The following is a 27,553-nucleotide window of genomic DNA, read 5'->3' as shown; positions in this document are numbered from 1 at the left end:
GTGTGCTAATCTTGAGTTGTTTCTCACTTTTTAGTTCAGCGCACACTTCTGGAGAACTGAATTAAAGAAAACATGATGAAGAAACAGATCACTGAAACTGGATAGGGAGCCTGCATTCTGCCTGGGGGGAAAAAAAAAGGAAACAAAAAAAAAAAAGCATAATGTTAACAGCAGAGCCTGAAGTTGCATGAGAAAATAGTTCTTGTTTGAAACACCTCTGGGAGTTTGCCTTAGACCTGAGCACTTCTGTATGGTTAGCCCTGTGAAGCATTGTTGCACACCAATATATGGCCTTAATGACAGGAGTGTAGAAGTATGTTGTGCCTTTACATTCTTTACTCCCATGACAAATGGGTGCGTCTAAAGTGCATTCAGTGTTTTTAACTTTTCCATATGTCTCCAAAAAAAAAAAGAGCCAAGTAGTGTTTTGTTATGCCATTGCTTTCAGGCAGTGTGCAAATAGTTTTTTTAATATCCTGTACACAGTGAGTGTACCAGCCAAACAACCTGGCATATGCTGTGGGCACCTTGAAAGCAAATGGCTCACTGTGTAGGATAATGAATCTGGGTGTGGGTGCTGCTGATTCAATCCGTGTAACTGCCTGGGTCATCCACTAGGGAAGGAAGAGATACTTGTTCTTGAGCATCCAAGAGACAAAATTTCAGTTTTGTTTTTGCTTTTCTGTTGTTGTTGTTGTTGCATCTGTCTGGTACAGATTCAGAACGCTCAAACTAGTGCACAGAGACCCTTCATCCTTTCTGGCTCTTCCTGCTTAGCAAGTACTGAGCTGATCAGATGTGGAAAAGCCTGATCTGCAAATCAGAACCATAATTGGATTTTGTACATCTGGTGAGATTGGTGTTTGGCAGTTGTCTAAACAGTTGTAGATGAAGTATTAGGGGGTGGGGATTGACATCTTCAGGCTTCCATAACCAAAAATTTAACAGAAAATGGTGTTGAATTCAGAAGGCTTGTCATACACCCTTAAAAGACAGAAGCAGTGCTACAGTTCGAAAGTGCTGAAACGCAAGACTGACCAGAACATCCCAGCCTCACTCCACAAGTATCCATTGAACAATATAAATAGCATATATGTGAAGAATGCTTTTGGACTTGTGAAGGGTTGCCGTCAGGACCTATGACTGCATCCTCACCCGAAAGCACTAGTGGCCTTTGCTCTCAAAAGCCACAGGAAGGTTTCAAAGATCTGTGGAAACATGGAAAACTGCAACTCGTAACAGTTGCAGACTGAGTCTGGACTAGTTAAGTAGCTCTGTCTGGAAGGTGTAGTCTGACCAGTTCTGTTGGCTTGCATTCTAATTGTTTCCAATTTTCATGCAGTTTTACAATATGTGTCTTACTAATATGCTTCAGCCTCCTGGCCAAAGGGTTCTACAGAAAGATGACATTTCACAGAACATCTTAGAACTCATGAATTTGGATATTAAACATGTAAATATATCTGTGCATTCAAATATGAATGTATGCCAAGAATAATTCATTTAAGAATTTCTTGTACATGTTTCTTAGCTTGCAACAAAGCTTTACACAGATCTTAGTATTTTGTTATGGAATTAATTTGTAAACCTCTTTTTCCCTACTTTTGCTTTTAAGATAAAAGAACTAAAACCTTGAAGTGTGTTTGAGGGTGGAAAAATGTTTTTTACATAAACATTTGATCTATGTAAATACAAAGAAATGAAATGTACTGCTTACCTACATGAATAAACAGGTATCTCATATCAATGCCAATTATAGAGAAAACAGAAATAAGCCAGTGTTCATTAGGGATAAAATGGTGGGCTCAGACTAGCTTTTAGCTAACCAGACTCCTGAATCCTTCTTCAGCTTTTGCAAACCTTGAAATTACTTATTAAAACCTCCTATCAACATTGTGATTTTTCTAAAAATAAATATATAAAAATAAAAATAAATAAAAATAAATATATAAAACAGAAAACGTTTATGTATTTTCCTTTGTAGTAACTCTAGAAATACAAACTACTCCCCTCCTTCTGCGCTTACTTCTGCACAGTCTGCAGAGCTGTTTCTCTCACACATTCTCACTTCTTTCTCTGGGTGCAGTTGCTGTTGTGCAGCAACTTTTCCCCCTTCTGAAATACCTTATCCAAGAGGTGCTACCAGCATCGCTGATGCGCTCAGACTTGGCCAGCAGCGGGTCCCTCTTATTGGACACAGAGGAAGCTTCTGGCAGCTTCTCACAGAAACCACCCTCGTATCCCCTCCATTACCCAAACATGGCCATGCAAACCCAATGCAAAAGAAAAGGTTAAAGAGAAGGTTTGAAATTTCAGGCTGTCCAGCTGAAAATTTTTTGGGTTTCTGTTTCTTATCTGTGGATAAAATGTTCACTTGTTTTTCAGTTATCAGGGTAGTCTTTTGGTACACTGCTATTTGCCTTACTACCCATTGAGACTTTGATCTGTTCCTTCCTAACTCAACTGCTCTTGCATAGCTTAACTAAACTTTCTAATTCATTATTTCTCACATTCATTTGGTCCAGAAAAATTATCAGTTAACAATTATTTATCATCCTACTGAAGGAGAGTGCCCCACAGATCAGCTGCTGTCCATCATGGTCTTTAACAGGCTGTCAGTGATACTCAGGTCTCAGTTTGGGAACTAACATTCCAGTTTCCAGTACGGGTTTAGATCAGGCCATGCAGGATCAAAGCAGGATCTTTTAGTAGAATATCATGTCACTTTAGTTTCTGCTGTGGTGGCAGTTTAGTCCATCCTAAGTACCAGTGGAAAGGACTGCTTGAAAAATGTTTTGACGATCTTCAAATGTGATGTCCCTGTCAAATACTTATTCAAACTTACCCAAATTAATTCACTGGGCTGTGGAAAAGAAAGCAGGTGATTATTAGGTATAAGATTTTGCATCCTTTTACTGTAGCTCCTGTTCATGCTCATTCTGATGTCTGTGCCAAATTCTGAATGCCAAAAAAGCTATATAGTGCACTCGGCATTCAGGGTACCTTGGACTGAATTGCACTCCAAGTTGTGCATTTTGATGTTTTTCTTGCTAATTATTTTAGGCCAACATCTAAGCTGTACTATTCTCTGAGTGTTTTCCACCTGACAAGATTATGAAACAAACCCTAACTTGTTCATAAACTGAAAAGATTAATTTCTTCTTGCTCTTTTCTTTTACACAGATAGACACATTTGAAAGAAAGGGAAGAGACGATTACAAATAGGAAAGGACTTGAATGAAGCAAAAATACAGGGTTTTCAAACCCTTACATTTGGAATGCTTTAAGAACCACGAGAATAAAATACTAAATATCATGTTCCTCCATCTGCTTGTGAAGAACCACTGAAGTTCTAGCTAGCATATAGTAGTTGTGCTCTTCTGCTGCCAACAGCTTCTATCACTGAGTCACTCATGTATTTGGTTTATATTTAAATTAATGTCTAATATTACTGGATGTTTCAATATTTTAATTAAAATACTTCCATTTTTATGACAGAAGATTAATACTATAGGATATTAGTGGCTTTCCCTAGCACCTCTAGTGTGTAATTTGATTCTTTCATCTCCGATAGACTCATACAGCAGGTCTCTCATGACAAAGAGAGCAATGTCTAACCTGTACCCACAGGAAGGATGGGGCTGCAACTGTGGTGAGTTGTGACTGTCCTTTTCTTCTCTTTCAGCTTGTCTCACCTAAAAGAGGTGATGGGTGTAGAGGGCAGACAGACAGACACTCCACCCATTTACTCCTTTTAAAATACAGGGGGATTTTTTGAAAGAAAAGTGGAAACAATTCAGCAAGTCATTCACCTTGTCTGATAAATATTAGGCAGAATGTTGTTTTCCCTTTAAATTGAAAAAGATGGGTCAGTAATTCCTTAAAGTGATAAAACTGCAATTTATGCTCAGGGGTAAGGCCTTATATTTGTTTTCGATATATAATATTGTTTACTTGCTATCTTGGGCAGGCTGTTACACATCTTTGACAGAGGGAGCTGAGATTAAGAAGGTCCTGTAATGTCCCTAGGAACAGAAGTGGGACAGGTATTCAAGACATCCGGATTCCAATGCTAGGTCCACTTCTTCCTCTGCCACCTTCTCATTGTTTTTCTTTAGCTAGATAGAGCAGTACCTGGCTTCAGAAGAGCTAGACAAGGGGTACATCATCTTCAAACTTAAGAATGTGCCATATCTCAGTGAGCTAGTATCAGCAGGCAGGTGAGATAACACATCGTTTCATTTACAAGAACAAATGTTTTGAAGTAAAGCTACTGAACATTTCTGAGCTGCTTGTACTTGCTTGCTTCTAATACATAGCCTTGATAACTTTCCTGTTCCCTTCAGGCAAATTTATCACTGATACGGAGATTAGCACATGTGCCTGCTTTTGTTATTCTGGGAAAAAACAAACAGTGGGTTTATGGGATTGCTTGTGTCACGTTACAGTTCTTGTTTTAACTGGCAGACAAAGTCACCTCTTAAACCTAAATGTCCTTAAATCTTTTGAGATTGAGGAATTGGCCATGACAAGGAGAATGATGATATGTAATTTGAGCTTTAGAGCTTCTACTGCTAGCGTAAAAAGTTAAGCCATGTGATGCAGTAAGTCAGGCCTTTATAAACCATTCTACTGGTTAAGATTTGGGGGGGGTGTGATGTTCAAATCTGACCTACTTGGACATGAAGCTTCTTGAAGATCCAGTATCACCAGGTTCTATCAGTCCAGTTTATGTTGTTGCGTCAGTTTTTTGTAGTTGGCCTCAAAGCATGAATTCAGCATATGCACTGTATGTTCTAGGTAACAGAACTGAAGTGCGATTTGGGCCAGGCTGTGCCCCACATCAGACTGCATCACCCAGCAACATTGCAAGTGTACAGATTGGCCGTTCATGGTAGCAGAGTCCTCAGTGTATTTGCAGCCCTAGTCAAAATAGTGCTGACTGGCCTCCCCGCAGCTTAAGCCCCAGCAAAAGGGAGGACACACACCAGTCTCCTCATTGGTGCTGGGAGCTGGTGTGACAGCGGCAATCCGGTTCAAGAGACAGACAAATGTCTCTTGACATAGGTATTTCCTAGAGAGAGGCTATGACAAAACTGAATTTAAATCTCATCAGTGATTTTAAACTATGTTCATGGATGGATGGATGGATGATACTTGTTCATTTTGCAAGGATTTGTGTTCTGACGCTCGACACTGAGATCTCTCTCCATGTAGGATATTTATGTTTAAAAATATATCTAGATCAGTGGAAAAATCATGACAGACAATGTTATCTTCTGAATACGAGCATCTGCTGAGGAGCTGCGCATGCTTTGGTAGCGCAACATCACTTTTTAAGTTTATAAAATGCGACTTTTTTTTGTCATCCCCCTGCAGACAATTCCCAGGTCTCTGCAAAGCGGATTCTTGGCCTCCGTTTCCCCATCATGGAGACTCAAGTGAGCAGTTAGGACTCTGACAAGATTGCCTTCATGAGCAGCTATTGCTTCAGCCAACACCTGAGCAGGGAAGCAGCACTTTGAGGACAGAGTCTATCTGAGAGATTTTTCTTCCAAGTACGCCTCAGAGAAGGCCAGCCTCCTCTCACATGCTGCTTGAGCTTCCACAGCACCACACCCTGCTTTGAAGGCGAGGATGTCAAACAGGTTGGCTTTCCCTCCGGGAAGGAGGTGGATTCAGAGCATGATGGCTCCCTCCTCATTGGGTGCTGCTGCTGGTTCTCCGGCTCTCCACGCTCCCTGCCTCAGTGATAAATAGATTTCTTAGAGGGCGGGGGGCACCTACGGTGTTGCTCACGGCTTGGCCGTAGTGGGATTGTTTGCTTTTGTTGCTTGTCTTGTACTAGTAGAGGTTTTAGGGACTTCTCTCTCTTCTGTGGTGTTTGGGTGTGATGGTGAGAGAGCTCTTTGGACAGAGCCGTTGATTCCAAGTGTCTCCCTCAAACCTTGGCACTGCAGTTGCAACATCTACCGTCATCGCTTGGAAAAAAAACAAGACAATCAAGGCACTGCATAGAAGACAATGGGGAAACTCGAAAGTATCCTTCTTCTGTGCCTTGGCTTTCTACTAGTCCATGTAAGAGGTAAGCGATCTTCACCTTGGCTTATTTCTAGGGCATGATTATTAAAATGAAATAAACACAACAAAAACTTAAACCCTAAACCTTAAAAAAAATATTTGTTTATTTAGAAATGCTTGCTGACATTATTTTTGATACTTGTTTCACAAGAAGCATTCAAGAGTGTTTAGATAAGTACTTTTGCAGTTTCTAAGGAGATAATATATCTTTTGAATGATCGCTCGTAACAGCTGTGCTAGTTGGAGTCTGTTTATTTGTTATAATTTCTTATTTCCTCTGTAGTGTTGCTCCCCTGAAATTACTGACAAGCTTGGACCTGAGTATCAGCTTTTAAAATGAAAGCTGTAAAATGAGAGCTTACAAGGGAACTTGAAGTTTCCGAAGATATCCTTAGTCAACTATTTACTTCATGTTTATACAGCTTTTCTTAGTTATTGAAATGTGTTAGTTATATTGTACAAACAAATTCTGATTCAGTTTAAAGGATGCTCGTACCTGCATACTGGTGCTCATGCTTTAGTTATTATAAATTAATAATTTATTAACTTTAGCCAACACATTCCTGAATATAGAAACTCCACACACCAGCATACTTTCTTCTTTTCATGCAGGGTTAATGAAGAATTGAATATACTTTGTACATATTGTTGATGAATGAATAGCAGTTGGGAGAATGTAGTCCTTTTACACTGAGTAATTTTTCTATATTCAAACACAATTTTCTTTTAGCAAAACATTCTGTAAAGCTTTTTTGGCTATCAAACCAAACAGGATCATCCTTTTGTGCATGTGCCACGTACTGTACTTGTAATCTTTTTGTACATTAGCATTACTTCAGAAACTTGCAGCACAGTGTTTGCAGCAAGAATTCATTCGCTAACCACTAGTTCCAACAGCTGCTGCTGCTCCTCCTCCCACCACCCCCGATGTAGATGTAAAGGCAGTCCCTGGGAGACCTTGCAGTGATGGGCAGCAAAAAAACTTGCCTTAAATTAGTGCCCTAGTTCCATTTTCACAAATAAGGAATTATTTAGAGGTCTTCAGCAAGTAACGTGGTGGAGAAACAGCAGGGCAGTAGGACTGTGCTGGGCTGCCCTGCAGTGTGTTGTGAACAGCGATGACTCACATGATCTCTCACCACTGGTATGCAGACTTTCGTGTTCTGGAGGACTGCCTTGTGTTGAATATTTCTGTTCAAACAATCTGAGCATGAGCAAGCCAATTGCCATACACTCTAGCATTTTAATTACAAGGATAGTCAGGCTAACCATTCTTGCCTTCTACATGTGCTAATTTAAAGAGTTCAGACACTGCTTTGGGGAAGAAATCATTACTGAAAGATGCTGTGGGCTTTGGGTAGTCTTGTAGCTGTTGAAACTATTTAATCCACTTTAAAAAGCAAAATTAATTATTATAAGTCTATGGCAACAGCCACTGAATTTTACTGTCAAAGAATACATCCCCCCATGTTTCAGGTGACATTTACAGGAATCATTTCTCAGTCCTAATCAAGACATGATATGAGAAAGGATTGGCTATGCTGGTAAAAAGCTGGTCTAAGTCCTTATGATAGGAATATCTGTGACATGATTCACCTTTATATATGCAGCCTTAATTCTTATCTAAGCTTTAACTGTCTGTTCTAACTTCTAGAATATACTGTGCCACCACAGCTAGGGCACACTGCATCATTTCTCTTAGCATCTAGCATTTCTTTTATGTCCTGCTATCTTCAGTTAGTTGGCTAGACCGCCTTGACAGACACATCTCAACAGAAACGTGACATACCCAAAGACCACATTGCACAAGGAAAGTGAGGCCTGGTACAGTTCAGAAACTTACATGCTCGCTGCAGTCTTCCATACTTTTACCTACGTTCACTGGCTTTTATTTCCAAGCTTAGGCAGGTTACATGAGATCCCCCATGTAAGTTGAGCTGCTACAATTAGTTTTCTGAGTGTCTTTTAGACCAATCCAAATGAAAGAAACCTCATAGAAACTTCTTCCACTGAAGTTCATGCTAACACCCCATGTTGGTTACTGCAGCTTGGCCCACATGCAGTGTGGTAAGACACAGTTTAGGTCCTAGTCCTGCAGTAACTGAGATAACGCACCTGTTCGACACATACTGTAGGTCCCATTTGGTCTGTACATCTGTGTGCATACCTGCAGTGGGGCACCTGTGCAAAGGGCTCTCTCCTTCCTACACAGAGCTGGAAAGCAACTGACTCTCCCTCAGACGTGACTGCTCAGAAACGCCCTTCAGGTTCTCAATAGAGATAAAACCTATACACCCATGGTCTTCAAGATCAAACGATAGATCACAAGTTTAGTCAGTAACGAAGACAGTGCAGAGGCTGATGATCTTTAAGATACATTAAGTTTACTCCATCAGGTATTGCATGCTACATGGTTAAAGGGAACAGCATTTATTGCTAACTAATAAACCACGTACTGCTGTCCAGGTGAGGTTTACAAAGATGTTGTAATAACTCAAAACTAATTGTATTCTTGGTTAATTAGATGGGCACTTTATGGGAGAAAATTACAGGCCTGTTTGGATTTGAGACACTATGTGACTTAGTTTTATGAATAAAGTAGCTTTCACTAGAGTTAAAAGATGGAATAGGATAGATGAAAAACACATTCCTGTTTTTCTGATACTGCTCCATCAAGCTCCAGTCCTTGCTGTCACCACATGTGAGGTCCTTTGTGTACATGCTGAAGCACTCATAGTGTCAGAAGGTATATGTCAGACAATGAATTCTTCTGTTGCTGGGCGCAAAAACTATTTCACTCCCAATACCAGAGCTGCTATCATGTGTAGCAGCAGCAGAACTATTGCAACATCAGGGCTTGGGAAGAGCTTATAACCGGTGTGGTTACTCAGCTTCTCGAGTTCACTTTTCAAACACTGCTGCCACATTGCAGGCCTGGTAGCAGTGCTCAGACTGCCTGTTTTCAGTGTGTATATCTCCGTCATTTGCGTCAGCAATTGTCAATCCCTTTCCATCACATTGAGGGTAGTAAGTAAACAAATAAATGCCATCATTCTTTCAATATTAAAAATTAATAAAAATATGCCTTTCTGTGGCATTTTGCCTCATGGTTAGGAGGAGATTCAGATTGTTTTGATTAGAGTCTTCCTTTGTTTCCACAAGGGATTGACATGTGTGAATGTTACGGGAAAATACTATCTTAATTCTCATCTGTAGTGCAATATCTCATGACAGCAAGTAGGCCATCCCAGTTGAAAGAAAGGGCATGCATGGGTTATGAAAATATAACACTCCCATTTCCACTGTCTGAGCTTTGTCTGAAATCAAAGCATTTTTTAATTCCTGAGGAATTTCTTTTAAAAGCTAAATCACACCGATATATTTTCAAAGGGCAACAATGCTCCAGATCAAATGAAAACAAAGCCCAGAGTAGGCACTGAGATTAGCAGACAAATCAAAGTTCTTCCTTACATCGCGGGTCTTACATCTAGTGGCGGAGGAATCAGGGGTACACACTCCACACTGGGAACAGTCCAGAGTTAATGGCAACACAGCCTCCTAGATCACAATCTATACCACATCAAAACTGTAACTCTATCAACTCTAACTCTATCAGGTTACCACCAGCAAGGAGCAGAAATTGAAATACAAGATAGGTATTTTTATTCACAAAGATCATACAGAACATTCTGCTTCCTGAGCATAATAGTAACAAAAAGAAAGCTGGCTCTTTGTTCAGAAATCCAACCCAGATCTGCGGAGCATTCTGCATTCCAAGACTCTTGATCTCTGTTTCCTCTGAAGGCTAAGCCACCAGATTGTCTTCTAAGTCTCCTGCTTTTGAAGTCCAGATACCAACTGATGCTCAATCACCCTCTGCTCAGGGTCATTCAAAGAGGCTTCTTTGTGCACTCTGGTGGCATGATCAAAGGCTTCTTCAGCTCTGTGAAGGGAGCCTGGTTGCTTCTCTCATGTAGTCCAAATGAGATGGGAGGTAGCTCCTAAGACTCCACAGAGACTTTGTGGCTGAGCAGACCTGCTTGCTGATGTCCAGCAACTCCTTCCAGCATTATTGTTTCCTAGAAAACATATTCTTGATGGTATGAAAGAGAGAAGATGCGGGCCTTGATTCTTGTCTGTCTTGCATCTTCAACACACAGGCAAAGAATGTGTATGAAATGCCCTGAACTTCAACTTTGACTTGGCAGATTACTAATCCCTTTGGAAGAAATATAAATAATTATGCTGATGGGCTATGCTGACTTCAGGGGGCACAGATTAGTTATACAACAGAATCTCCGAAACAAATTCAACCCAATGTTAAGTTCCAAAATAGCCCTACTGACATCTATGCTACCCATACTGAAGAGCCAAAGGTATTTTGCATGTATTTTACCGGTGTAGTTGGGATGATGCAGGGAAGAGGAACAATAAAAGACACTTTGTGAGCAACAGAAATAGCAAAGCCTGGCATCTCTCTGACCTTCTGCATTATCTTCAGCTCCCTCTGTTGTAGCTACCCCACCAGCTGGGACAGCATGGATTAGCCAGCTGGTACTTAGGCAGTGAGTGGTCATTGTAAGAGCAGCTGCTGCTTGTGCCACACTATAGGGTTTTAGGAGGAGCACTCATCTTGGTCTCTCGTTTGAGCCTATCTCATGTACAGTTCTCATGTAACGTGACCATCGTTAAGCCTGACACTCTCAGACCGAGTGGCTGAAAAGGGCTGACAGCTTCATGAACCATGCAGGGACAGAGAGAAGCTCTGGGTGAACAGCGCATGCCATGGCCTGATCTCTGCTTCCTTGTGACACAGAGCTGAAAACCTGATATGCTCAGATGAATAGTGCTGCTTCATGGGAGAGCCCTACTTTTTGCTGTGCCTGTAATTTACAGCATACAACAGCTTCTTCTGCACTCACTCTGAAGCAAAACATAGAAAATTGTGTATGCTCTATTTTATGTATGCAGGACATATCACATCATAAAGAATGACAGCTACCTTTGAACAGCCGTTGTTTGTCCACAGCAAAGCAAACACCACAGAACCAGAAGATTTTCTTTCATGTCTGATGAAACTATGCTGCACAGACCTAAAGCAGTACTGTCACTCCTGCTTTATTAGAGCATCTTATTTGCTGGTGATTATTTAAATGTGTTCTTGTATGAATAAGTGGGGGAGACCTTTTCATTTCCCTTGAATTCAGACTGTAAACAGAAGTAGCCTAACAAAAAACATGAAGCCAATTATCAGGTCCATATGCTGTGGTCTACAGACTGGAACTTGGATACTAATTACAGATTTTAAAGCAAACTAATTTTCCACCCTAACATTAACGGGCTGTAATGGCAGTCATTGTTTATGGAATGAAAGGGCCATGACGGAAAGAAAAGCTACAGTAGCCTCATCAGGAAATATGGATCATGAGTGTATTACATCACAGAAATAGTACCTGCTCATTGAGATTTTGTCCAAAGTGCCCACTCTAGGGTATAAACCTTTATGTTCTTCCACAACGTTTCTTACATGAGTAATTTCCTTTAAACAAACACAGTTCCTGAATAAAGTTGAACCAATAAATGGGTATGTTCTGAATCACATACCTGGGAGGAAACATTCCATTTTCGCATTACAGGGGAAATATGTCTCATGATTGTATAATAATCAGAAATGATCTCTGCAAAGAACAACTTACCATTTCAGCTAAAAAAGAACATAAAATGGGTCCCATGAGTGACTTTGCTAACATATTGTTCCTTTTCAGAAAATTTTTGTTCTCATTTGTGAGTCACCCACTTCTTCCTCAGTCTCTGCCAGCTTCATAATGTTTTGAGCTCACTGTATTCACAAAGCAATTCTTATTTAATCACACTGAAGGAATGTTTTTGGTCTTGTTTTTAAATAATGTAAAATCAACTTATTTTCCCTTTCTATCTAGCTCACATTTCTAAGTTAGTTGCTTCTAATTTATTTGTAACACAGGTAGTCTCAATGCCCTCAAAGCCCAGAATTTAATCATATTAATGAGAAAGGAATTTATCTAACACACGTGTGCATATATACATTTAAGATGTATGTCCACACACGTATATGCACATAGAAATACATTTTCTCATGGATCTTAGTTTCATTTTTAATACCAGACTATGGATATTAATGCATCAGAAGTTAATTTCATTTGTCTCATAACCTGTCTCTTATTTAGCGATATTCTGACTTATGACTTATTTAAATATGTGTCATTTTAATGGCCACAAACTGTGTTCGTATCTATCCAGTGCAGGACTGAGCCTACTTATGGAGATTATAAAAATTGCAGACTGTTGCCACAGTAGCCTTTTGTCAGAAAACATTTGACTCCATTTGTAATGATGAATAGGTGACATCCACCTGCAGGGTACAGCCTTCTTCCTCATAAATACTCCTCAAAAACTGTGGGACCTCAGACCCTTGTGATCAGTCAGCTACACGGGTAAAGGGTGATGGATCCATTTAACATTTAGGTCACAAATTAAACCATAGACAAAGATGCTGCTGTCTGCATGTTAGTGACTGTGTATGTGGGACACGTTTTCAGAAAAGTAATGTTGTAAAAAGTTTGTGGACATTAAATGCACGTGTGCCTGAGGACATGACTTTGTAGGGTGCTGTCTTGGTGGGGTGTGATAACCTCACTTCCATAATGCTTCAGCAGGATGCGTCTCATATTCAAGGAGACTTATTAAAAGCTGGCTTAGGATCTCTGCAACAAAGAACAACCATAATAGTCTCCTTAGTAGAACAATTAGACTAACAAGGATTTTATGTCACTGGCCTTCCACACATGGTATTATAAAGGCTTATAGAAAGTATGCGCATTAGTGAAAGCAAATGTCCTACCTGGAAAAATCACGCCTGTAAAAAGAAATCTATCAATTTTGACATTTAAACTACTACGTTTTGATGTTTGGCTTAATGGAGTCTATTCTGCCCTGCCTGGCTGCTAGAGAGTCTACTGTTAGCTATGTAGGCCAGGTCTACTACACAGGTTTTTTACTGGCAGAGCTGCATGTATTGTGTGGGGATGAGGGAATTACATTCCAAATAAGGCCGGCAGTGCCAGCAGAAATCCTGCTGGTAGTTTAATTCCTTGTATTTGGGCAGCTAGTATAAACATGATTAAAACAGGTCCTTTTGCAATACAAACTGTGTATTCATCTGAAAGGCTTGCTTTCTTAGCTTAGTGCTTTCTTATTTGTAGATAATGACTGCTCTGTGGTGTCAGGCAGGAGTGTATAAACATTTCTCAGATTCTCTGCTGTGAATCATGGTGGACCACCCAAGAAAAAACACTACTGCAATAGTTCCATTTATTTGTAAAAACAGGGATACTCCCAGAAGAAAGGCTAGAAGTGATGCCAAGAAATAGCATTCCAGCCCAAAGCAGTAATAACAGATAACTCTGAGATAATGCCTCCTGCATAGCTAAACCTCTTAATAACTTTATCCAGGTTAAAGAAACCAAACCAAATAAAAAAAAACAACCAACAAACCAAACCCAAAACAGCCACAAAAAAACCCAAAACTCCAACCAAGACTACACACACACACACATGAATAAAAACTGCACACAAAAAAAAAACCCCACCCACCAAATAGAACCCCCGAAGGAACAAAGCTGTTTTCCCCCCACTGAAATTCCTTTCATTCTCATTTTCATAAGTTTCCAACTGTTTCTATTATGGAAGCTCATCCAAGGAAAAAGAGCCATTTTTGTTTGTGGAAAATTAATTTCTTTCAGTCTGTTTGTTCTGTGAAACAGCTTGACTAATTTATTTCCATTGTCATTCATCTTCAGAGTTCCCTGAAGTATCCCGTTCCTATTGAGCTAAATATTCTCTGAGCCTCTAAATGTGTTCTTGTTTGTAGACCCACCATTTTGTGGATGAAATCTGAGCTGTTCAGCTATTTAACCATCTGTTATCCTCCCAAATTACATTCTTTCAATGTCTAGGTGCAGTCTCAGATATGTTAATGAGCATTTAAAATTCAGCTCCACAAGATCTTAGTCCTTGCGGTTGTTTGATATTATTACCAGAAGAAGCTGGGATGGAAGTCCAAGCAATTTTTTGGTTTATTGGAATACCATTTAGCATGGTGCACAGATGCCAACATACAATTTGCCCATCTGTCAAGGTTTATATTTACACAGCCAAAGAGATTTCAATGTAGATTCCTGTCTTACTCCCAATCAGCATTCTGTTCTGGTGTCTGGGGTTTTTTTTAATTGGTTTATCATCAATTATAATTAAAAAAAAAAAAAAACCCAAACCAATCTGAATAATTCCTGCAGATTTTCAGGCTTCTTTTTTTCTATTCTTAAAAATCCTGTAGTTGTCTTCTGTTTCTCCTTTGCAGGCTTAAAACACCACCTCTTGTCTTTTCTCACCTACTTGATAACACAGCAGACACAACACACAACAGGAGAGGGGAATGTTGGTATCATACAGAAGGGCAGATATTAGTAACTGTTTCAGTCTGCTGTTTTGCTTTGATTCTCATATAATTGGGAGCATCTGCATCATCTTGCTTGAATTCCATAATATATTTTGATGAGATTTCTCCTATTTATTTATTTTTTTTCTTTTCCCTAACTTCAAAGAAATATTTTACCTGGAATTTTTCCAGAGTCTTCCTTTGCAAGACAAACTTGTCACATTCTTTTTACAGCACTAGAACCATTGTAGCTGCTTTCCATACCATTACTTCCTGCATGTCAGGACCTGCCACAAAGGAGCTGGTTTAGCCAACAGCTCTTTATTATTACAGAATGATTTCTCACGACTCACTCTGATAAGCAATGGTTTGAGCCCTGCTGGCAGTGCCCTGCAGGAGCAGGGCTCAGGTCAGATAGCCTCTGTTGGCGCTGAGGATGCCTATCAAGAATGAAGATTTATCCAGAGGACAAACCCAAAGGAGTCAAACTCGTGTTGCTGGCACTGAAAAAAATGCTTTGGAGAAATATCGTTTGACCAGATTAGTAGAGGCAATGCCATGTCATCCTGCAGGTAGTGGAATATAGATCAAACTAGCAACCCAGCTAAGGACCCAGTCGAAAGGTTACTGGACTTGGCAAGGTTAGCTGAGCAGCCAGGGCAGGGGAAGGAGAGGTTGTTGGATGAGCTGGCACTCTTAAGATCAGTTCAAATGTATAAGAGATTAAATGCTGCGCTGATAACATTACAGGGAAAGCCTTATTCTGTTATCTGCTTTTCCTTTCCAAGTACAGGTTTGTCATAATATTTTATAGGGACAGTTTTGCTTTAAAAGTCATTCACTATTCTGCATTCCAGCCTTGTTTTAGCCTTTCTGTAAGACACCAGCTATAATTAAGTCCACAGACTTAACATGAAAATCTTCACAGGAATCAAGACATTCCTACTTTATGCTCCTGCACTGATTGTTATTCGAGGCTGACACAGTGTTTCCTCACTGACAATTAATCTTTCCAGGAGCTCTCTGACACAGGTGAGAGCTATTAATCAGGAACGGTGATTAGTGCAAAGAATGCCATGAAAACAGACAGCACCTGTCAGGAAGAGAGGGCTGAGCTGAACTCAGAGTGTTGCTGGAGAATCTCTGACAGCCTCTCTCTGTTCTTCAGTTTCCCTTCTTCAACAATGATGCCTTTCTTGGGGGCTGGAACCAGATGATCTTTAAGGTCCCTTCCAACCCAAACCATTCTCTAACCCTTGCTGTGAAGTGTTCAAGCCTTACCAAGAAAAACATGAAGAATTAGGTATTAAGCCATTTAGATGGGATAATAAACAGATCCTGATCAAGAGGCTTACTCGATAGAGCACAGTAAAACATTTCTGCTTAGGGAAGCCATGGCACACTGACTTTTTCTGGGTTTGTACAGGCTAATCTTGTATTTGGTGTGCAAACACGAGGATGGTGAAATTTCAGCCTGGATGAAAATTAATGGGTATGTACTCTGCAAAGAGACATTTCAGGAAGGCTGGTTATTAAAGGGAAAGTGGCAGATTGTAGAGAGTGGAAAGTAAAACTCACATGAATAGCTGTGTTTGTTTATTTCAAAATCATATACTTTAGTTTATACATCTTAAATATTTTCCAGTTTCATTTGCCTGCTAACTTCAAATGTCAGGATGCTAATTGCCCCACTGTGACATTTAGTAACATCACTGTCACCTAGCACAGAACACGAAGGGCTCTTTTCTCCACTTTCAGGTTTTTTAAGATACAGTAGAAAATTAGGCAAATACATCTTTATAGCTTTTACTTGCAGTCACATGTTACAGGAAGAGTAATAAGAAAGAGTTGATTCGTGTTACAAGTGATCACAAGGCAAACTTGCCAGTAAAGCTGAGCTAGTAAAACAATAATGAAGACATTAAAAATTCTCACCTAGTAATTCCAGTTTGCAAGTACCGTGCTGAATGCTACTTTCAGCAGTCTCCCAGCAATAGACCTTGTGACCCTATGCCCTGTAACAGGCAACCTGTGTTCTTCAAAGGCATGTTTGCACAGCCACTGAATATGGATAACAGGAGAGAACAACATCTCTTTGCACTATCTAAACAAGTAGCTTCTTTGCATTAGATCAGCCCATTTCTCATGGTCATTCAGGACTACACGGTGCTGGGACAACAACTGACATCTTGCTCTGTGCCTGCTACTGTTTGGATGGGTTTTTCTTTTGTCTCTTACTGGTGTTCTGGCTTTGTCCAGAGCCCTCAGACCTGAAGGTCATGGAACCTGCCCTCTGACTTACTCTCTTTCCTTCTGTCACTTTCCTCCTAGGTCAACGTGATTTTGATTTAGCTGATGCTCTTGATCACCCAGGTAGGTAAAACTCCTATTCTTATTTTACCATGGCGTTTAGACTCAATAATATAACTTAAGTCCTTTTCCTTGAAGACTGGAGTATGAAGTAGCTACTACTGAAGTTAAAGATACAAAGAATTGAGAAATGCTAGAGTTCAATGTTTGTTCCATAAAATTGAAAATTTCTTTAAAGCAAACAAGAAAGGCTTTGAAAACATATCCTTTAATTTTTGGCTTCTGCTGTGATACATAAAGGTTTAATGAATGAAGCTGTCTAGATTTGCAGATACCTTATTTTCTGAAGTTGAAAAAGATTAAGCTGTTATTGTTTATTGGTATATCATTGTGTCCCACAGACGACATAATTACCAGGAAGCCTACAGTGATCAGAAGACCAACAAGGCCTGTGCTGAGTAAGTAATGAAGACATAACTGGTCATAACTTATTTTAGATAAGTAGAAACTGTCTCCCATGAGATTCTTGATCATATCTGCTAAGGTGCCATAGCTGAGATCATTTGTGAATACAAACTGTCTTCTATATATAAAGTAAGAGGGTTATTTTGACAATTACCAATTACATCTGTTTCAGTAAGGAATGACATGCTACTTCCAGTAAGGCTTTAGAGTGTAACTGGCCAGTGATGGCATTTTATTTCCTGAAGATCTTCATGCTTTCCAGCCTGTACTGAACTCCCTGAGCAACTGTTGCCAAACATGGGTAACTGTTCTTCCACTCTTTTCTCCACTGTCTTTTCTTTTAGCATAAATATTCATGCACTTGATAATGGACTTGGAAAAGAATCAGAAGGTATCTGGGTATTCTTTCTTCTCCTCGTGTATTTGCTTAATATTACCTAGTATTGATCACTACAAAGACTTGTGTCAGAAAGGAAAAAAAAGGTTCAGAACAGTGGAGAGAACCAAAAGGTTTTAGCTGCAGTCCTGAGAATGACAATTTTCAATTAACTTCATTGTTGTTAAAAAAAACCCAAACAATGAACTCCAGACAAGAAGAAAACCATGCATCCAGTTATGATGGAATTTAATGATAACACAGAGATTTTTCAGATAAATTATATTGAAAGGATTTCTGGCTATCAAACAAAATGCCTGAATTGGGAGATGCAGGATAACTTTAGCATACACAACAATATCAGTCTGTTTCTGGATAAAAGTTGCAGTGAGTTTTTAGGTACGTGAAAGCAGTTACATCCCCACATGATTCTCTGGCTCACTCGTTGAATAAACAGAGGCAGCTTTTTGTGAATGTGGCAGCTGCTAAATCCTGAAGCAGGTGAAGGTTGCATTTTTCCTTCCCACTTAGATTTTCAAAGGAAATCTGTGTTTGGCCTAGGTTAGAAGTGTCTGTTTTAAAATGCTGCTAAGCCACTGCTCTCCGCTGAGCTTACTGTCCTGACTTCCTTCAAAGTCAGCGGAGAGAAATCAGCATGTCTGGGGATGGTCATATCACTCTGAATGTGGATTTGTTCTTATCCTACTATAGACATTTCAAGTAGGTTACTTGAATTCTGCCCTAAAAGGCTGTCCTCAGTTGTGTTTGAAGGTAAGCTGGAGATGCCAGTATCTACAGTGAAGCTGCCTCAGTCAGGTGAAAGGAATTTCATTTTTAGGGACTTTAAAATCTGTTAGAGGTATGACTATGAGATGATTACCTACCTGAGTCCACTTCACTGATTCTTGGGAATGAAGAATTCCATGTTTTCCAGACCATGTCAGGATCTCTTTCAGCACTGAAGAGGATTACAGGGAGTGTAAAAACAAAACTATTAAAAAAAAAAAAAAAGTGTTAAAAATCAATTACTGGATTTGGAAAGTGCAGAAATATAATACAAAAGTATGTCATAGTATCTGCCTAGTGCTGCTTCTTAACCTCAGGGTTTCCTGTATGTCTCATTCAGCCAGTATCATTGAGAAATGAGGCTGTCTGAGATGATTTTGGCTCAGCTGAAGCAATTTACTGTAGAGGCTGTGTCCTCCAGGCATCACTTCCCACACACCTCTGCTTGAGATGAAGCTCTCCTGTAGGCACCTCCCATCTAGTGAAACAACATTCAACACAAAATTTAACAGAAGGTGATGTTTATTTACAAAATCTCTAAACAAGCTGGGTTTACCCACTCACATTCTTGCTGCCATTGATTTAATTCAGCCATATGCTCAAACCCACATACGCATGAGCACCAAGATGTGTGTGCTTAGATGGTCTGTTGACTGTCTTGTGTAACATGCTAGCTACTGAGTACTTAGGCTGTCCCTGTGTTTATTCTAGATCAGAAATCACAGGCTAGTTTATGTACACATCTTTTACATCTCTTAAGAGTCGCCAACTAGAGGTCATTTGCTTCATAATCTTGTTTACTTCAGCACTTTGAACCCTAGGCCAGGTTGCTGCCTGCTATCTGTTTTTGCTTATTTAGGGTACACAGACTATACCTATGTTGTGGGTGGGTGAAAAGGAGAGGCAGTGGAATAGGTGATACGATGCTGCCTTTGGCTTTAGAGTGCCCTTCTGCTTTTCCTCCGGTGACAAGGCATCCGTGCTGTCATCTTGTCAGAGCACAGGCCCAGTGGTTTTGACAGACATGACACCTTCCTCAATTTTACAGCTGGGAATGGTGACCTTTATTGTCTGTTCTTTTAACCCTTTGCTCAACTGTTTTTCTGGTCCCTACAGACATGTGCATTTCCATTTGTATTTCATAGCAGCCTGACAATTTCCGAAACAAATCTGTGCATGAACCTTCCAGAGCAGAACACTACATTTTATCTAACTTCTTCATCTTGATAATAATTTGAACCCAGTTTGCAGTTTATTGCTTCTTATTGTTAGCATTTGACAGGCAAAGGTATTTTTGAAATGCAACTTTCTGCTGGCCACAGACAGACAGGAGCAACACCTGACAAGAACAAACCCAGTCATTTAGTATGAATTCGATTATTTTCCTGCCTGATTTCCTGGTGACATCAATACATTTAGCAGTTGTTGCACAACTGAGACTAGATACCGTTTAAAATCAACTTCCCACTCCCTCTGGATATAAAGAACACAAGAAGGCAGAGTTCTGCTTGGTGTTGTATTTGGATGGATTTTACAGGGGTTTGGGAGTTCTGGCACAATTATAATGGAAAAAAAAAAAACAGTTGAGTGTCTATCTAATTTTCTGTGGCAACAAGCATCGGTATCAAAATTTAGGTAGATTTTGCCATCTCTTTTCTTCTGATTCATTCTACCACACCATATTTATAATGAGAAGGAAACGGATTCTTGGAGTTATGACATTCACCTAACATATTTCTGCCTATTATTCAGTCAGCTTTCAGAGCTCACCGTCATTCCATACACACCCTAACGTGTCACCCACATAGTCATACCCACACCAGCATGTTGAAATGGAGTTCCTCTTGTTTATGCATCTGCAGCTCATAAACAAACTGTTTACTGAATGGAAGTTCCACCCCACATACAGTGGAACACACGTACGTGCACATGCAAACATCGAAGTATATGTGAAAACCTTTATAGCTCAGCCAAAGAAAAGCAGTCTCCCAGCCTCAAACTGGCACATCAGATTGCTTGAAGCAAAACTTTTTATGTCACCATGACCCTTACAAAAATTAGTTGATTCAATCTTGCTCCCCAAGTAGGTTTATTATTTCCCAGTGTTCTGAAATGAGTAGTCAGTTTTTGCAGTTCAACAAATTAGACTTAAGCCAAACATGCATACACAAATTTTAACAACAGACATCATTCTTAATACTTAAGTATATTTAAAAAATATATATTTTAATATTTTAACATGGCTAATTTCATTTATGTATTTGCAGCTATATTAAAGAGGTATTGATCTTGTTTCCATTATGATATTTATTCTGAGCTTATTTAAAGCAGGCAAAAATCTTTTGTATTTTGAGTAGAAAATATTGTTTCATTTTTCAGTTACTGTGTGGATAAATATTAAATTCTATAAGAGTTTCCAAGAAAAGTGTAATGCCTTATTTGCATTTGTGGGTCTGACCTGAAAAAGTTGCTTTTCATTCAGTTGTACATTTTCTATTAAAATTAACATTTCACTTCCCTCAAGAATGGTGTGTAACGCACTTCTCTATATCTTCCTCCTTTCCATTTTTAGACAACGATCTGCACTTAGGAGATGCTCTTGGTGGGGGTGAGTATTGCCTTCTTTTCTCAATATAATGAAGGCTTTTTTCCATAGTCTTTTTCAGAAGTCTGCCTAATTTGTGAAAAGAAATTTAGTGATTGGAGGCAGAACTGTGGTAGTGGGAGTCATTACAGCTCCTGTACATGCAGGCCCTTTTGGCAGAGGCCATCACGCAGAGTGGGGCCAGCAGGACAGGCTGTGTTTTGTTGCTAGCAATGGGACCTTGCAGGCTGGCTACCTGTGTGCACTGAAGTCTGCTTCAGTTTACTTTACCATGCCAGGCTGCCACAGTCATGGCTGGGGAGAGGATGTGCTGCCCATTCAGCTGTGATGCACCATTCAGGGTTGTGGCCTCTGACAGCAGGTTGAAGAAAACAGGTGATGACAGTCATTTCTTCGGCTGCTAAAAATGAGTGTAAGGTCAGCAATCGGAGGTAACAGTGGATAGATAGAGGCACGAGCTTGTTGTAGCTCTGCTGATCAAAAATCAGAAATACAGGAAGGAATGCGTTAGAGATGAGCGCTGATGCTTCAAGCTAAAGCTTGAAGCACTCAAGCTGTTGTAACATGCTACAACTTCCAAGTGTTTCTATAACACCCAGACCTGGAGTAGGAAGAATTCATGGTGCTGTGCTGAGCTGTGTAGATATGGGAAATCCTTGACTTGGGGAACTTTTGCACGACAATTTGCAGTGGAATTATTAATGAATATCTTAAGTACCTTCACTAAAAGCCACCTTTTAATTCAGAGAATGGCAATTGATATTTTCCTTTATTTCTATTTCTTTGCTCCATTTTCAGTTCAGCTTCGTAATTGATATTCATAGAGTATAATAGGATTAATGACATCTACCTCACTATCAATAGTTCTGATATAAAATATCAGATATAAAATATATCTTCTTATGATTAGAGAAGACTGAATAAGTGCTGCAGCACCATAAAAAAAAAATGAATAATGGGATCAGTAGTTTTCTGCTTTTGTGCACTGGTGAGTCTTGGTTTGTTACACAGAGACCTGGAAGAGAACAAGTCTCTTCTTTTGAATATAGTTAATTGGGCATAGTCTGATTCAGCAAAGCTTTAAGACTCTACTTAAAATCTATTGACTGTAGCAGGATGAACTCACACGAAGTTCAGCATATATTAAATAATTTACTGAATCAGAATCTAAATATTACTCCCAAACAGAAGCATTTAATTTAGCAGCTGAGCAAGAAGAAAACATGATAAAAAGGCATGTGGCATGTGTTGAAGGAGAAAGAAAGATTCAAGGAGAGGAAAGGAAACTGGTATTTATTTCTGTGACCTAATTTTAATTTATTCAGAGCTAAATTCACTGTCTGGCTCTGAGAACAGTTTAATATGCGACTGAACTGGTTGGGGAAAGGACAGCAAAAAGGGACCCAATATAGATGGAGTAACAGCCCTGGATGCTAACTTTGTCAGGTTTAGACCTGAGCCAACTCTTGCTACATCATCACTGTTAGTCCAGTCTGGAAACTGCTGTTAGTTATCAGATCTCCCTCTCTATCTGATGCATCCCTTTATAATACCTTTTGTAAAATTAAGGCCAAATACTGGCACAAAGGCCTAAACAGCAAAGCTCAAGTCTGAGTTCATTTTGCATTGTTCAAGAGTAGAAAATTCATTGTGCGCTAGATAAATTCAGCATCTGTTAGATGAAACTAATCTGCAGATCTTATTAATACCTGCTGATACAGAGATAACCTGTTGTCTCCTGCCCAGCTTGGAACACCAGCTTCTCTGTCAGCTCTGCTAACTGCACCCCTGACACCCACAATAACACACTGTGCTTCCCAGATGTCAGCATTAAACAATGCTAGCACTTACCAGAAATACAGGAAATACTCTCCTTCAATAGTTTTGTGAATTCTTGTGTCATTTTAATTTTGCAAATGTTCTGTTTTCACTTTCTAACCAGTTTTAGTAGCCAGCTATTTGTTGATATATTGCTTGAGACTTCTTAACTGGTTTCAAGATCCTTTTGTTAAGGAGGACAAATTAAAAATAGACATAAAATCTCAGGCTATCATGCTCTTTATTTACAGCTTTCTGTTTTGCCTCTCCAACCATCTAACAATATTAATTATCAATAGGTGACATCTCAAGAAAACCTTTATACCCACCTCTTCCACCACGACCAGGAAGCCATGGTATTTCTGGTATGAATATTTTCTCTTAAGAAAACCTAGCACAATGAGCTATTCTGAGTAAATATTTTTAATAGCTTACTTTCTTATTTCTTTGTTAATAATTTTTATCACCCCTTCCCTCCATCTGTCTTTTGTTGTCACTGTTCCTGACACAGTGTTTGGAAAGTTTTCCCGAGTTTTAGTGTTGGTACCATAAAGCTTTAGTGGTCTGCCCAAAATGTGGGACACTGACTCCTAAGTGGCATGAGGCTAACACTCATCTTGCTTGCCTTTTTGGTTTGGATATGTCTACACTGAACCACGCTAAGGTTCATATTTGGCATCTAGCCACAGGGCATGGGTATGCTTATGTTCAAATCTATACTGAGATATGCATCTGAGATGGCCCTGGGACTGGGGAGGTGGATGTAAGCCTATATTGCTATTGAGTGTGATCCCGGACACATAATTGAAGTGGAAGTGGCAGATTATCCCAGCTACTACCATGTATCCCATCATTACTTCTGGTATGATTGTAGCTGTGAACCATGGGCAGGCCCTTTTGGAGTCCTTATGCAGGTCTTCCTGGAAAGGACCCACTGGCTTCCTGCTCCAGGAACTGCTGAGATCTGAGATGTCCATATTGTACAAGGATTTGTGCCTCTGGGAGCCCAAGCCCACACACCCCACAGGTGCCAATACAGATGCAGAAAGGCAGAGCACCAATAGTCTTAGTACTGCAGCATTCAGGTGAATTTGAATAGGTGACCATTCAGTGGAAGACCGCTGATCCAACCATCATGTCAAAGTGGAATTTCAAAAATCCCTCAGCCCTCCCCAGAACACTGCAAAAGGACCAGACAAGGGAGCAGAAGGGGTTAACAGAGTTCAGACATTTTGCAATAGAAATACTAATCTTTATCTTGCAGGAGGTTTTGATGACTCAGATCTCCTCGATGGGAAGCCTTTACCTCCACACATAACAGGTAGTATTTGCTAATTCTTCTTGCAGCTTCTCCCTAAAACTTGTAACTCAGAACTGGCTGCTTTCGTTTTAGCAGTAATCTGTTTGTCACTGAAGGTGTAGTACAAGACACTGCTGGTTTTATTTAGACTGCTTGTTCTTCTCCACAAGCCATGACTTTGAGTCTGAACTCTAGCTTATATTCCTAAGCATTTTGTAGCCTTCTGGCATATGCCAGAATCCTGCAGGATTTATCCCTTTGAATTCAGCTAGGACAGTCCACAAGCAAGGGTCTTCTGTTGAGAACTGCAAGCAGATGAACAGTGCCTATGATATTAAGCTAAATCAGCCTGTGAAATCAGCTTGATGTAGGCTGCTAAGTATTATCCTGTTTTTAGAGGATAATATTCTCCAAAAACTAAGTGTCAGGGAGATGGATGGTTATTCCTCAGGCCAGCGCAGCTGCAGTCAGGACTGGAAAGGGACCTCCTCTCTCGAAGTCCGGCCGAGCTGCCCCCTTTCACTTCCTGTATGAAATCACACTTCACTGAGTAAAGACTTTGTTGTCAAAACAAGATAAAACACATTTCTTGATGAAACTTCACCCTCTATTCCAGGAGAAGAGGAGCACAATTTCAATCATGGAGGAAACACGGGTATAGTAAATAATGTATTCTTTTATTTTTTTATATCATCATAAAATATTAGTCTTATAAAAGTAATACATACACTAAATTAGGCTTTAAGACACTTTTTTCACACCATCTGTAATGTAACATGATTTCTAATATTCTGCTTAATTCTATTTAATGAATTTCTAATGTTTCACAGAACAATTCTCATAGTTTGGCAAAAGCACACCTTAGTAGAGAATACGCTTAAGTGAAACCATTTTGATGTCTCTGAAAAAGAACTCTACTTTTTCTACAGATTCAGGATTAATAGCTGGAGTTACATCTCCTATAATTTCTGCTTTTGTAATACTGGTTGTTGGATCCATAGCAGCCTACTCTGCTTACAAGAACAAGAAACTTTGTTTCAAACCACAGGGTAAGACCAAATCAGTTTCCCACTTTCCAAGATGATTTAGTGATGGGGTAGATGTGAATTGTATAGACAATTTCAGTGGCGGCAGAAACAGCTCAGGGCTGGGGGCATTTGAAAATCTCATCCTAAAAACCCTCTGTGGTAAGAGATAGTGGTAATTTTAACATTCTTCATCAAGGACAAGTATAGGAAGCCACAACGTGGTCAGAAATTGGATGTAAGTCTCTTTATGAAGAAAATTACATGACGTGAAGTATCTGCCACCGCAGAGGTGACTGACTATTGTGGCTCTGTGTGTGCCTCACCTGGGGAACCCCATGTACCTTCTGGCTGGGTCCCCCATTTCAGCTTTGGCTTGGGTGGGCATCCTGCCCTTGCCACAGAGGTCAATTCAAACCTTTAATTCACCTTATTTGTTCTATGATAGGACTAACAACTATGACATGAGTGAGGCACAGGAGGTGTGTGCAGCTTCACAGGCATTTCTGAGAGATATGGGATCCTCTGGTGATTCAGACTCAGCCTGGAGATGCTGTGGTGGGCTCTGTGCAGCCACTGCTTCCTAGGCACTGGGGTAAAGCTTGGGAATGGGAGATCCAGCCAGAGCATGGCCTGAGATTCCCTGGGATAGATTGGTCAGTACTGTGAAGGCCATCATCACAAACAGATGTTTGTGCCATCAGGGTCCCAACAGTTTCTTATTTTCCTTTGTCTGAATGGCTGTGGTGTAAGTAAAGCATCAGGTCAGTGATCCCATGTATCTCTGGAAATGTGAAGTGAGAAAAAAATGGGGAGGGCTGTCTATACATATCTGGAGATCTGAGGTTCCTGCCTACTGCCTGACAAGAACTGATGCAAATAAACACCAAAAAAACCTGGCAAAGAACATCCATCATGGACACACTGAATGTTCGATCTTCATCTTTCAGGTGGGGCTACAGTCTAAATCACTGGAAGAAGAGTTGCCCCCTGATCACAGTCTCCTTTGATGGGTGACATTTGGCCCATGGATCTGACAGTGTTTTTCTGCTTTCTCATACTGACAAAAGGATATCTTCTTCTAATGAATGTTTTGTTGAGACCCTGCAGTCCTGCTCCCATTCATCTGATGTCCCTCTTGCACCCTGAGCTTCATGTCACCAAAGTCATGATTAAAACATCCAGGGATTCTATTGAGCTCTCCAACCTGCATTTTGACTCAGAAGTTATTTCAAGCAACAAAGAAATCAAGTTTAATATAAGCTAAAAATGGAAATATTTTGGTTTGGGAGCATTTGAGTCACTGAACAGGGTTTTTTTTTCCTGATTTTTAAAATCACCCAAAATACTTAATACTTCAGATAAAATAGGATTAAGGAAATTGACATTTCCATTAATACATGTTGGGTTTCATTAGTATATTTAGTATATAGATGCTCACTCTGCTCCCTATCTGGAAGTGTTCAGGGATAGGCTGGATGGGGCTTTGAGCAACCCGGTCTAGTGGAAGGTGACCCTGCCCATGGCAGGGGGTTGTAAGTAGATGAACTTTAAGGTCCCTTCCAACCCAAACCATTTTATCATTAATCTAATTCTATGATATTTCTGTATTTTCTATAATGTTTAAGTAAAACTGGAAGTTGTATAAAGGATTAAAAATTTGAGTGCATTTCCTTTATGTTTATGTCTGAATTCTAGCAAAGTGAAAGGGGTTACAGGTTGAAAATTAATTCTTAATTTTAAAATATTGCATGAAAAGAACATGTAAATTGATAAACCACTGTTAAAAAATAAAAAATGAGAGGAACACTTGCTGATTTTATTTATTTATTCATTTATTTATTATTGAAATGATGTTTAGATTCTCTCAGGAACTGGAATCTGATGTAAATTTTGTTTCTTTTCTTGAAAACTTAGGCCTTGCTCTAAGAGCCTTCAAAAGCGTTAATCTGCCATGGTTTGTTTTTTTTGTTTTTTTGTTTAAGAAAGAACCATATTATTCATAATATCTGTAAAGGAGAAACAGGTACAAAGTTTTCTGAATCTTTTAGGATGAGTCTGTGACACTTTGTTCTATAAAATCTGTGTCACACCAACTTTTAAACTTCATACATATATGCAAGTATGGTTGAGATAGTTTTGCCAGCAAGGCTGGTTCATCTTTTTCCCTTGTTCTTGATCAGCCTTGCCGTCTTAACAAATGTCCTTATGTAGACAAATCTATCAACAAAAACTAACACTTTTCCAGTCTCTGTGCCTTAATTTCACTAACTGATTCAAAATACTAACAAATGAATGACATACAGATGAA

General features: G+C 39.7%; 2 protein-coding genes across 3 annotated transcripts in view; both read left to right on the top strand.

The window, feature by feature from the left end:
* Nucleotides 1-1,961, top strand: part of CD99 (CD99 molecule (Xg blood group)) — a 38,668-nt gene extending 36,707 nt beyond the window's left edge. The window contains exon 10 of the mRNA XM_065677141.1: nt 35-1,961. Coding sequence (XP_065533213.1) covers nt 35-60 — 26 coding nt within the window. The 3' untranslated portion in view covers nt 61-1,961. The remainder of the gene's footprint in view (nt 1-34) is intronic.
* Nucleotides 1,962-6,001: 4,040 nt separating this feature from the next.
* XG (Xg glycoprotein (Xg blood group)) lies at nt 6,002-27,253 on the top strand. Of its 2 annotated transcripts, XM_065675742.1 has the most exons (9): nt 6,002-6,085; nt 16,889-16,930; nt 17,269-17,325; nt 21,067-21,102; nt 23,217-23,282; nt 24,182-24,238; nt 24,834-24,872; nt 25,147-25,266; nt 26,193-27,253. In XM_065675742.1, exons 1-9 carry the CDS (start codon nt 6,025-6,027, stop codon nt 26,207-26,209), a joined length of 495 nt encoding a protein of 164 aa, XP_065531814.1. In that variant the 5' UTR covers nt 6,002-6,024; the 3' UTR covers nt 26,210-27,253. The 2 variants fall into 2 exon arrangements, with proteins under 2 accessions (XP_065531814.1, XP_065531813.1); XM_065675741.1 differs by lacking the exon at nt 26,193-27,253 and having other exon boundaries at nt 25,147-25,337.
* The last annotated feature ends 300 nt before the right edge of the window (nt 27,254-27,553 follow it).

This window comes from Lathamus discolor, chromosome 4 (assembly GCF_037157495.1).
Source record: "Lathamus discolor isolate bLatDis1 chromosome 4, bLatDis1.hap1, whole genome shotgun sequence".
Taxonomy (NCBI): Eukaryota; Metazoa; Chordata; class Aves; order Psittaciformes; family Psittacidae; genus Lathamus; species Lathamus discolor.
The sequence above is the reverse complement of the archived record's forward strand: the minus strand, read 5'-3'. Positions and strand labels throughout refer to the sequence as shown.